General features: G+C 42.1%; 1 protein-coding gene and 1 non-coding gene across 2 annotated transcripts in view; both read right to left on the reverse strand.

Annotated features, from left to right (window-relative positions):
- Positions 1-13273, reverse strand: part of Dock3 (dedicator of cytokinesis 3) — a 285914-nt gene that overhangs the window by 25040 nt on the left and 247601 nt on the right. The window contains exons 38-40 of the mRNA XM_021171370.2: positions 9710-9858; positions 8658-8744; positions 7277-7381 (exon numbers count right to left, since the gene is read on the reverse strand). Of these exons, the coding sequence (XP_021027029.1) occupies positions 7277-7381; positions 8658-8744; positions 9710-9858 (341 nt within the window). The remainder of the gene's footprint in view (positions 1-7276; positions 7382-8657; positions 8745-9709; positions 9859-13273) is intronic.
- Positions 4577-4683, reverse strand: LOC115032097. Its single transcript, XR_003837724.1, has one exon. It is a non-coding gene; the product is annotated as a U6 spliceosomal RNA (small nuclear RNA).

Consider the following 13273-nt stretch of genomic DNA (forward strand, 5'->3'; position numbering starts at 1 on the left):
GAGAAGGTGAGCATGACCTTGAAGTTGATAGGGTATTCTTGCTTACAAGAAAGAAAACATGAGATAACAGGCATTGAATTTACCTCACCCAAAATTATGTCTTGTTGGGATAAAAAAATGATACTTATCCTAAGTACTGCCATTTGTTTCCAGACTCCATTCTGAACTTAAGGTAAAATTAAGTTTAAGGTCCCTGGCTCCAGGGGGGCTTTCCAGATGCCTAGCCAACTTCCTCCTCCTCCTCCTTCCTTTGTTCCCTAAAACATAATGATTATTCCTGACCATGAAAGAATGAATGATTCTGACTGATAGAAAACTGTAACTGTAACCTGACACAAATATTTGTGGTTTTCACGCTTAAAAACTCTAACCTTCTGGCTTGAGGTCCCAAACATTCAGCTCCCGAGTCTGTTATGCCTCTGATGGAACAGCAGGAGACTGAGTGCAATACATTTTTGTCATCTGCTTAAATCCTTACTAAGATGAACAGGTGAGTCTGTTGTTCCTGACTGGTCAGATCCTAATTCAAATAAAGATCTTGCTTTGTGTGGAGTCTTGTGCCTGCTTGGGCTGTTTTGGATTTTCAGACCCTAGCAGTCTTAGAATGTACCATGAACTAGATATTATTTACAAACTGGGGTTGAGAATACGATGACAATCAAGCATCTTTTATAAAAACAAAAGAACCAAGCCGGGCGTGGTGGCGCACGCCTTTAATCCCAGCACTTGGGAGGCAGAGGCAGGCCGATTTCTGAGTTCGAGGCCAGCCTGGTCTACAAAGTGAGTTCCAGGACAGCCAGGGCTATACAGAGAAACCCTGTCTTGAAAAAAAAAAACCAACCAACCAACAAACAAACAAACAAAAAGAACCAAAAGAAACTGGTCTGTCTCAGGACTTTCTGGAGGTGTTCCTGGTTTCTAGTTATTGTACTTTTCTTTTTGCCTCTTTTACAGACCTTTAGTTCAACTATTATTTGTTTCTGTTCTTGGAGACAAGGTCTCATGTAGTTCAGACTGGCTTCAAACTCACTGCATACCCTGGGATGACACAGACCTTCTGCTCCTGCCTTCACCTTCCAAGTGTTACATTTACAAGGATACACTGCTACACTTGGCTCCCACGTCTATTTCTGTGTTTAATTAGACAAGTGCTCTCCATTTAAGAGCCTAGATTGCTCTACAACTTACTATGCAGCTCAGGATATCCTTGAACTTACATTTGCCTGCCTTAGATACCAAAGGTTGGGATTGTAAGCATAAACATCACACCAGACTATCATAGCACCTTTGACTATTGGAGTAATAAATATGGCACTTTTGAAATGCCTGGGCTGGATGGTCATTATAGGTCATGGAGGCCTAGTCCTTCAAATGTTCCTAGGAATTATAATTATTAAGTAGAAAGAGTTTGCTGTCCCTCTTGTATTATCTGTTATAGTATAGATATTTTTTCTTTTAGCCAAGAATGAGTACTTCCTAGAAAAAGTGAAAGCTGACCTGCTTTACATCTTAAATATAGATGTCCAGACTCTGTTAGTAGACTGAGTCCCCATCCCCCTCCAATGCTCAGGGAACCACAAGACTCTTAATATATTAAGCTTATTATTACTCACTGGCTAAAGCAATTATACTAATGAGATTTTAAATATATTGGGGGGGGGTCATGTGATCTTTCCCATTAGTTGGCTGAGGTTTGTGGACATTGAAATGTATTAAGATGTTGAAACTGGGGATAATCAGAGCTAGTTTTAGGCTTTTTTTTTTAAACATTCTTTTTTTTTTTTAAGATTTATTTATTTATTTTATGTAAGTACACTGTAGCTGTCTTCAGACACTCCAGAAGAGGGCATCAGATTTCATACGGATGGTTGTGAGCCACCATGTGGTTGCTGGGATTTGAACTCAGGACCTTCAGAAGAGCAGCCGGCGCTCTTAACCTCTGAGCCATCTCGCCAGCCCAGTTTTAAGCTTTAAATATAGTTCCAGCACTCAATTCCTGAGGACAGCTTTAAGCCACTTGAGAACAATAAATATCAATGGAATACAGCCTGGAGGCGCAGTGTCTGTGGCTCTCTCTGCATCTTATGGATTGCACTGAATAAATAAAGTCACACACCACCTTTGGGGTGAGCCATGGTAAATGTTCTGCATCACTTCTCATGGAAGCTTCAAACCTTTGAGCAAATTTCCGCTTTGTCTCTTATTCCCAGATTTACCAATGGAAATGCCAATTCACCAGAAAATGACATTATAGGAAAGAGAAGTCACTGGATAGAAGTTACTATGAGAAGAAGAAATCTAGGAAAAGACAACCAGGTGCTGTAAAGAAGAAATGTAACTTTGTCTCCACATGAAGGCATTTTCCCCTGAAGGAAAGAGATCCACAGCAGCCAAGTAGCCACTGCTCTGTGAATTGGTCTGTTGATGACATCATCAAAGATATAAACAATAATTTGGAAATTTTGCTCTAAGCTACTGAAGCTGTTAGAAAATGGCTTTCTAAGGGGAAAAAAATCCCATTGCAACAAAATCCAGGCAAGGATTATTCTAAAATTCGTGTCCTTCTTGGTCAGAACTGACTCTAGTCCTTTTCTGTTTAAATCTTGTTTGGGTGCTAGCCCTGACCGGTTCTGGGAACACAAGGCAATGGTCATTCAAACAGAAGTACTTCAACCTATGAAGCTTCTAGGTATCTGTTGAATTGCCAACTGTAACTCACATGCTAGAAGCTACAGAGAACATTGTCCCTGGAACAGATGCGCAGACTCAAGTTGTGACAGATGCAGCAGTATCTGCTCTATTTCCCAGCCTGCTAACTCCAAACTAGTGATGTTCAGAAGGAAGTGACAGGGACAGTGTCAAACATCATAGACAGCTGTCAGACACAAGACACATTATGGGCTAGTTCTACTTTTCATTGGTATTCTCTCAGAAGGAAACTGGATAAGCTGTGGACAACTACAGAATTCTGCATACTTCATTTAATGTGGCAAAACAGACCCACTGAGTGATTTCTTAACTGTGAAAGATTCTCAAAACATAACTAGTTATTCTGAACCACTTCAATTATCTTCTAGCCTATGGAGAAACTTGGCATCATGACTAAAGAGTATGTGGAGGGTTAGACAAAACTGAGGCTCTACAAAGTTTTATAAAAAGAAGTCTGTGAACAAGACATTACTAAGCATCACTGAGAAATATTTCTGAGTAGCATCAGATCAAAAGCCGGGGACAGCTCAGCTGATGAGTGCTTGCCTAGCATGAACCAAGCCTTGTGTTTGATTCTCAACAATGCATCATACCAGCCCCTCAGCACTCAAGAGGCAGAAGCAGAATGACCAGGAGCTCAAAGTCAGCCTCAGCTACATAACTACTAGTTCAAGGCCAGCCTGGACTACGAGACACTGTCTCAAAAACCAAAACCAGAGACTGAACCACCAACCAAAAGAGCATTCAGGGGCTGGACCTAGGCCCCCTACACAACTGGAACAGATGTATATCTTGGTCTTCATGTGGGTCCCCTAAAAACTGGAGTGGGGGCTGTCTCTGATTCTGCTGCCTACCACTGGATTCTCTTCTCCTAACTGAACTGCCTGATTTGGCCTCAGTGGGAAAGGATGGTGTAGTTCTGCTGGGACTGGATATCCCAGGGTGCGGTGGATATTGCTGAGGAGAAGGGAAGGTGGTACTGTGGGGAGAGATTTGTAAGGGTGGAATTGGGACGAGTGGGGAGATGTAATTGGGATATAAAGTAAATAAATTAATGAAAAAGATCACAAAGAACAAAAACCAGAACAGAAAACAAAACCAAAACCAAAAACATAGTAAGAGGATTAAAATGTGCCAGAAACTACTTCTGAATGCTTGCTTTCCTTTGCAAACCTAGGGTGAGACCACTGAGACTTTCATTTTAAACATTACAGCTAAGACATGAAGTTGTCTGCTGTGTTATATATGATGTTTAGTGTAAACTTTTCTGTTTCTCTAATATATTTTTTATTATTGTATACAAGATCTGTGAAGTTCAGGATGGCCTGAAACTCATGATCCTCCTGCCTCCAATCTCCAAAATGCTGGGATTACAGGTGTGTGTCATGATGCCTGTCTTTTTTTTTTTAATTTTTAAATATTTTTTATTACATATTTTCCTCAATTACATTTCCAATGCTATCCCAAAAGTCCCCCATAGCGCCCCCCACTTCCCTACCCACCCATTCCCATTCTTTTGGCCCTGGCATTCCCCTATATTGGGGCATATAAAGTTTGCAAGTCCAATGGGCCTCTCTTTCCAGTGATGGCCGACTAGGCCATCTTTCGATACATATGCAGCTAGAGACAAGAGCTCCGGGGTACTGGTTAGTTCATCATGTTGTTCCAACTATAGGGTTGCAGATCCCTTTAGCTCCTTGGGTACTTTCTCTAGCTTCTCCATTGGGAGCCCTGTGATACATCCAATAGCTGACTGTGAGCATCCACTCCTGTGTTTGCTAGGCCCCGGCATAGTCTCACAAGAGACAGCTATATTTGGGTCCTTTCAGCAAAATCTTGCTAGTGTATGCAATGGTGTCAGCGTTTAAAAAATATGGAACGCTTCACGAATTTGTGTGTCATCCTTGCGCAGGGGCCATGCTAATCTTCTCTGTATCGTTCCAATTTTAGTATATGTGCTGCCGAAGCGAGCACATGATGCCTGTCTTAACAATCCTCTTAAAATGTAGTTTGTTACTGGAGCATTAAGACAAACAAACAAACAAACAAACAAACAAACACTATACTATACTTGAACAGTAGTTCCAAACTATTTGTATTATGTGAAGTCTGTCTTCTGAATGGGTTTCTTATTTCTATTCATAATATCTTACTTCACAATGGCTTAACTACTATCGCCGGTGTGTGAACAAGTCATTGTTCTGTACTGTGCATATTCTGGATCAGTCCTTTGGAGATTTTTCTCCCATTGCAAGAGAAAAGTTGCTATTGTTATCATGTGTCCCCCACAGCTGCCTCAGCACTTGGAGCTCTCACAGGATCCTGGAAGCTGAGTGTACTGTCTTCTAGGGTTTTTTAAGCCAACAATTCTCCATCCTGCCTATATGGGTTACAGTGCATTCAGGGGAAAAAAACAACATTTTAGATGAACACTGAAGAGATGGGCCTATTGTTGAGGTCAGGGTTATACTAATGCTATTGGGTAAGTAGGCCACAGTGAAGGTACCAGGCATTAGTGGCAGAGTTGGAAGGTACTATATTGGATATTTTTAGGCACTAGTCATTTCCTGACACATTCCTAGAAAACACAGAATACTGCAGATTGGAAAAGAATTGGAGGTGGCAGCTAGTATTAAATAAAGCCAAATGTCTTCTGTTGACTGATTGATCCTTTGGAGAGAAGTACTCAGTAGAATGCATGTGACAGCACATGTTGGAGAGGATGTGGAGAAAGAGGAACATTTCTCTATTGCTGGTGGGATTGCAAACTGGTACAACCACTCTTGAAATCAGTCTGGAGGTTCCTCAGAAAATTGGAAATAGATCTACCTGAAGACCCAGCTATACCACTCTTGGGTATATACCCAAAAGATGCCCTACCATGCCACAGGGGCACACATTCCACTATGTTCATAGTGGCCTTATTTATGATAGGCAGAAGCTGGAAACAACCCAGATGTCCCACAATGGAAGAATGGATACAGAAAATGTGATTCATTTACACAATGGAATACTATTCAGCTATTAAGAACAAGGACATCCTGAGTTTTTCAGGCAAATAAATGGAACTAGAAAATATCATCCTGAGTGAAGTAACTCAGACCCAAAAGGACATGTATGGTATATACTCACTAATAAGTGGATATTAGCCAAAAACATACAGAATATCCAGGATACAATCCACAGAACTCAAGAAGGTTAACAAGCTGAAGGGCCCAAGTGAGGATGCTTCAATCCCACTTGGGAGGGAGAAGAAAGCAATCACTGGAGGCAGAGGGAGGGAAGGACCTGGGTGGGAGAGAGAGTGGGAGGGAAAAGGGGGAACATGATCAGGTATAGGGGGTGGCAAACAGGAGTGAAGCCTGAGGGCCAGCAGAATGAATGGATACAGGCAACCTCAGGAGGTGGGGGGACCCTTGAGAATGTACCAGAGACCTGGGAGATGAGAGGCTCTAAGGACTCAAAGGAAGTGACCTTAAATGAAATGCCCAACAGTGGGGAGAGGGAACTTGCAGAGTTCACCTCCAGTCGAAAGACAGGGCATCAAGTGGAGGGATGGGGTTACCATCCACAGTCAAAAACTCTGACCCAGAATTGTTCCTGTTTTAAAGAATTGCAGAGACAAAAATAGAGAAGAGACTGAGGGAAAGGTGGTGTTGGCCAAACTTGGGATCTATCTCAAGGGAAGGCTCCTAGGCCTGACATATTACTGATGCTATAGTGTGCTTACAGACAGGAGCCTAGCATGGCTGTCCTCAGAGAGGCCCAACAAGCAGCTGAGACAGAAGCAGATACTTAAACCCAACCAATGGGCTGAATTCAGGGACCCCTTGGTTGAATTAGAGAAGAAGAAGCTGAGGAAGAGGGCAACCTCATAGGAAGATCAGCAGTCTTAACTAACCTGGACCCTGAGATCCCTCAGACACTGAGCCACCAACCAGGTAGCATACTCTAGCTGGTCTGGGGCCCCAGGCACATATACAGCAGAGGACTGCCCCAAGGAGTGGGAAGGCCTGGCAGGGTGTGGTGGGAACATTCTCTTGGAGACGGGGGAAGAAGGTACAAGGAGGGTGGGGGTGGTGGGATGAGGAAATGTTGGAGGTTGGATGGGGAGGGGGATAACAACTGGACTGTTAAAAAAGATTAAACATAATTAAAACAAAACAAAAGCAGCCTGGCAAGCTAGTAAGCAGCACCTTCCATGGCCTCTACATCAGTTCCTGCCTCCAGGTTCCTGACCTGTTTGAGTTCCTGTCCTGTTTGAGTTCCTGTCCTGACTTCCTTTGGTGATGAACAGCAATGTGGATGTATAAGCTGAGTAAACCATTTACTCCCATTCCCTCCCCAACAAGTCTTTCTCTTTATCCTATTAAATCTACTTTTATTAAAAAACAAAAAAAAACCACCCCCAAAATATAGAAATCTTTTTAAAAAGATGAACTTTGTGTGCATAAATGTGCACATACCTACTTACCCCCTTGCCACCCCATCACACACACACACACACACACACACACACACACACACACAAACACCAAAATTACTCTGAACACTTGAATGGACTCACCCGAAGGAAGAAAGGAAACTTCCTGCCATAAAAACCAACCCGGAAGAACTCAGGTTCCAGGCGTTGCTGCTCTATGATGTTGTCATAGTAGCTGGCCTCCATTTTCTGTTAACAATAAAGGTATGGTTGTTATCCAAAGCAAGTTCTCCTAAACTCAACTAGATCCTGTTTTCCAGAGAGGGAGTATGGCATTCAGTCTCAGTAACAAGGAAGAAATCCTTAGACACTACCAGCCTCTCTCCAGGAAGTGCATTATGGAAGAGAAGAAAGGCCTCCTTTCTTCTCCACTGCTCTCTAAAGAAAGGATAAAAACAAGCCTGCCCAGGCATGGTGGCGCACGCCTTTAATCCCAGCACTTGGGAGGCAGAGACGGGCGGGTTTCTGAGTTTGAGGCCAGCCTGATCTACAGAGTGAGTTTCAGGACAGCCAGGGCTACACACTCGCTATACCAACTGATCCTTGACTAGGGTTGCTGGCGGCTGCCTACCAACACTTCTCATTACCATTACATCAGTCCATTTGCATCCACTCTTGTTCGTCTATCATTTGATTTATGATGCTACTAACTACAATTGAGAAGTCTCCATTGCATCACTGGTATTGGTTCCAATTTAAAAGATTTAAAATTTGAACAGATAACTAATATTCACGCTGTCCAACACTGCAAAGTCAGCAAGTTTTTAAGTATGGCTACGCTATCCTCACATTTAACCATCTTTAAGGCAGTAGCCAAAAATCTACGTTAGAGAATCCTGTCCAAATCCAAGTCTAGACCGGAGATTTCTCGTCTTTGCGCAAATGTCTTAGTTATACATAAGGGTGTAGTGGATGATGCTTTTAAACCACTAGTCTTTCTCTGCTGATGAAATTATAAGATATTATAATTTAGAAGATAACACCAGAAATAAAAGATTTTACAAAGACCTTCAAAATCCATCGGACATTTGATATATTTTTGAATATTTAGCCAGAATAGATCCCAAGAGCAGTCTCTTCACTCCATGTGTACACCTCATAACGCACGCCTCCCTTCTATCATGAACAAGTAATAAATTAGAAGTGTTTCTGTATAATACCATCACTGAACAAAACCATTCCATGAAAAACTTCTTCAAGAAGCTAGGCTGCCCCTCACCCCCGGAAGTCACTATCCTATCATGCCTTTTTCTTTCCCCGAGTACAAGGGGCTTTTGGGGTTCAGATCAAAGTCATTCGTCAGGTATGTGCTTTTGTTCCCCAATCAGACTTCAAGTATCTTGAGGGCAGAAATCTCATCTCTGTTCATGGCACTAAGTCAAGGGCTTTAGGAATCACTGAGGAACTGATGCAGGGAAGCCCCAGAGCCTTTGGGCAGGGACCAAGTGAAGGTGACAGAGCTTACCCGGATCCAGCTGAGGCTCTGGTAGTCATATAGGCTCTCGTACTGGCATGCCAGCTCTCTACATAGAGGAATTCCAAACTCCCAGCTCTGTATAAAAAACAGGAACAGGGTTTTAGCACCTCAGGCTTTCTCAGACTGGATAAGTCTACACTGAGCATATGAGAGACTAAAACAAAAGGCTAGCTCCAACTCACGTGTCACAAGGAACACAGTATCCCAAACCATTTATACAGAGTACCACATAGCACTGTGGTTTTCTACCTCATGCAGAGCTTTCTGGTTTTTGCTCAAATGTCTTAGCCTCTATGACTCTCTTGACTACCTTTCACAAGAAGAGGTACTTCTCAGTATATATTGCTCTGTTATTCTTGTTATCTCATTAAAATATATTCACTTTTTGTTATATTCATCTATATTAAATGATAACCACATAAGGGAGAAAGCTATGTTTCTTTACTTTATTTTCAGATCCTAGAACAATAGCAGATACTCAGTATTTCTTTATTACGTTAATAAAGGGACTGTAAACCTTTTAATTGAAGTCAATTATGAAAAATTAAGACAATCAACCAGAAAGGGGTTCCCAAAGACCTGGCAGTAGGCTTGGCACTTTTTAGGCTTCAGATTCTCTTTGCCTGCTTGGAGAACAGACCATTTGTGTGATTAAGCTCCTGTTATAGCACCAGACCCATCTAACAAGTGCCCGAAGAAGGCTGCAGCAGACCTCATTCTAACAAACTGCTCATTTCCTTCATCAGTTTTCTTTCTATGGTGCTGAGGACTGACCCCAGGGCTTTGTGAAGGCTATGTCTAACACTGGACTACCCCTTTATCTTCCTCTTATTATTATAGTGTTTTCTTTCGTGTGGATACTTAGAAGCATCAGTTTACATATTTGACTCAGTTTATACTTCTTACCTTCAAAATTCTAATTCAAACTTATGCATGAAGAATTTAGATATCCATCACCAACCTCAGTTATTCTGTGTTTCTAACAAGTATGTCCTACACTTCAGCAGAACTTGAGGGCTCAAAGGCTTTCTGACACCTACCTTGCCTTTGTTGAAGTAGTGGATGATCTTTCTACACAGTCCCTCTTTCCGCTGCCACTCAGTTTGGGATGGGTAGTGTAGGAACTCCCGTAATGGCCGGTCTTCCCATTGTAGCAGCTCACAGTAAAGAAGCAGGGTGAATGCAGCCTCTGTAGGAATAGACAGAAGGAGGCTCAGGGCTTCCTCTGGGGCCCCAGGAACAGCTCTGTGCTAGGGGTGCATGGTGAGCAAGAGTATCAGAGCAAGGCATGGGTAGCACAAATCACGAATACTAGATATGAAAGGTAAGATAGTCTAAGCTAATAACCCTTGTTCACACAATGAAGAAGCCATAAACACTCTCACTTGTCACTTGTTTTGAGTTTCAGATAAAGAATAAAGAGTGATTCATATATGAAAATCTACTACTGTATAAGCTTCTAAAATACATACAAATATGAAAGAAATGAAATGGAATCACTATATGAGAGAGATGATGCCCCAATTAGATATTTTATGCCACCAAGTAAAACCTCAAATGCCAGGAATGAGTTATATCTTGTTGAGTTGTTGGCCAAAAAGGTCATATAGAATCCTTTAAATATCACGAGCTAATGGTATGGCTCTATTGCTGAAGACACCACTTCTTTATATCATCAGTACTGGAGAAATGGAGCTGGAACCCAACTAGATGCTTCACTCTCCACTGACTGGTTAGTGTTCATGGTAGTGGCAGGCACTCTGCACATTACTGGAGGCAGAAAGTAATCATCAGTATCACCTAGCTACACACTGTGACTAACAACAACCTGTCTGCAAGATGTACTGGTGCAACAGTGGCACAAACATCAGGGAGTAACCAATTACTCTGATTGGATAAGGCTATATTCCATGAGATAGAATCCATATCTGGTATCACTCAAGCAGCCAAGAACTTGAGACTTGCTAAGTCATAGGACCAGGGAGAAAGTCTATTTATTTATTTATTATTATTCTAAAGGAACATAGCAATAACATGATTCCTAACAACATGTTACAACACCCACAGATCAGTGCCTTGCTCAACCCTCATTACAGAAGTTTCTTCTCTTAGTGGATGGTAGTAACACAGAGACTCACAACTGAACAATATGCAGAGAACGAAAGACTTTGGAGGACTTGGTCTTAAATGGGATGTTTTCATCAAGCTCCTCCCCTCAAGGATCAGGGATCCAAGTGGAAAAGAAAGTGGAAAGATTCTGGAAGCAGAAGTAATAAATGACTTCAAGGAACACTTCTTCAGACACAACAGAACTGATGCACATATACACTCAGAGACTGTGAAGACAGGCACAGGATCTCAACAGGTTCAAACCAGACAAAGTTCCAGCTCTATGAAGGGGAGATGGGCACAAATTCCCAATCCCAACCAAGAAGCTATTTGCAATTGATACCTACTGGGAAAAGGGAAAGTAGTTTTCTAAGTTAGCACCTCACTAGGTATATCAACCATACCCCAGCACAAGCCCCATGCCCAGAAATAGCTGGCTATCACAAAATAGGGCCCATCATTTTTGAGGAGGAACTTTTTGTTTCGTTTTATTAGTTTTTTGTTTGTGTTTCCACTGTTTTAGAGAGGAAGAGGGAGAAGGGAATGGGAAGGATGAGAGGAAGAGACGGGGTGGGGGAGAGAACATGCATGGATGAAATTAGGTGGGTAGGGAAGTGAGAAATACATGGAAGGAACTGGGAGAGGGGAAAGAATGTGATTAAAATATATTATGTAACTTTTTTTTAAAATAAAAAAGAATGGCGTAGCTATTTTAAGGCTACTGCACAAGTTGTCTTGCTCTGGATGACAGAGATGCTGGAGAATTCTTGGGTTCCTTTCTGTTGACTTGGCTCCAGCTTTCTTTCTAACATTTTTAGAGTGGGTTCTAATTGGTCAGCACCAATTCACCAGGGCTCTGCCCAGCACTCATCAATCTACTCTGCCTGATGCCCAGGAAATGTTCTTCCCTCTTATTGCTGTGGTTTCTAAAAGGAACTCTAAGAAATGTGAGTCGCATTAACTATGTGGTGAGTCTGGAGCCAGAGACTCTATTTCTGGAGGAACTTGTTGATACTGGACGCAGATTTAAGACTTTGCAATACTTTTTAAGTGGAACAGTTAGTGACAGTTACATAAAAACACAACCTGTAGGTACTGTAAATTCTAAGAGACTGTAACACTGAGTTACAGTCATGGTTCAGAGTCTTATTAAGGAATGCTCTTTTCCCTTCTGTTTGGTAGTTTTTAATGGTGTTTCCTCACTGGCAAGTCTCTAGCTTCTGCCTAGATCTTCAAGACACACTAAAAGGTGCTCACATGATTAAAAGAACGTAATTTCTAATCATCTTGTAATCCATGTCCAGTTTTCCCTGTGGTCCACTCTTTAAGCATCTCACTCTTCACCCTCTACCTATGCTCTGACACTGGCACCTCTTGCCAGGCCCTCTTTATGGTGCTTGAAGGACTATATGAAATCTTTTTCTTCCTCATTGTGCTGGCTAGTCTTATGCAATACCTAGAGCTACAAAAGACAAAGCACAGTACTTCTGTTCACAGCCATGCCTCAGCCTCTTTAAGTGATAGCCCAGGCCTTGCGTTTGGCAAATGTCTATATTAATACACGGAAATCTTTATATTTTAATTATTTATTCTTATGTGTATGGGAGCTTTTGTGCCTGTACGTATGCAGCGCCTGCAGAAGCAGAAGAGGGAATGGGGTCTCCTCAGTCTGAAGTTACATATGGTTGTGAGCTACCATGTGAGTGCTAGGAATCAAACCTAGGTCATCTGGAAGAGATGCCAGCACTACTAACCACTGAGACATCTCTACAGTCTAGTGCAAAAAACTTATAAAAATCTTCCCTTCACCATCCCTTCAAAGTTGTTAAGGAGTAGTAGGTATAAAGAATGGCAAATGTAGTCATGTTATACAATGCCATACAATTTCTCCTAAAAACATTGTGAGCTGCCACATAGGTACTACAAACTGAACCCAAGTCCTCTGGAAGAGTATCCAGTGTGCTTGACTGCTTAGCCATCCTCCAGGCCCTCATTTTGTTTTTTTCATTTACATTTATTCACTGAACATTCTAATTGAAGCCCCTTCCCTCCTCTCTTCCCATCCTCACCCTCTCACCCAACGTCTCCCATCCCTTGAGAGATGGGGAGCCCCCCTCTGGATATCAATCCACCCTGGCACATCAAGTCTCATCATTCATTCTTTAAGAGACAGTCTCACTACATAGCCTAGCTGTACCTCAGACTCATGATCCTCATGTTTTAGTTTCCTGAGTGTGTGCTTTTAGTCTGTCTTGTTCTTTCTGCCAAGTTGTACTGAGTGAAAAAAATAGTATTACACAACGTTCTAACATGTAAAGACAAGGGTAAGGAAGGAGGGTTCTCTGTTTTTACTAATTGTAGTTAAGATTTGCAAATAAGAATAGATCACAAGCCGGGCATGGTGGCACACGCCTTTAATCCCAGCACTCGGGAGGCAGAGGCAGGCGGATTTCTGAGTTCGAGGCCAGCCTGGTCTACAAAGTGAGTTCCAGGAC

The sequence above is a fragment of the Mus caroli genome, chromosome 9 (genome assembly GCF_900094665.2).
Source record: "Mus caroli chromosome 9, CAROLI_EIJ_v1.1, whole genome shotgun sequence".
NCBI classification, from domain to species: Eukaryota; Metazoa; Chordata; class Mammalia; order Rodentia; family Muridae; genus Mus; species Mus caroli.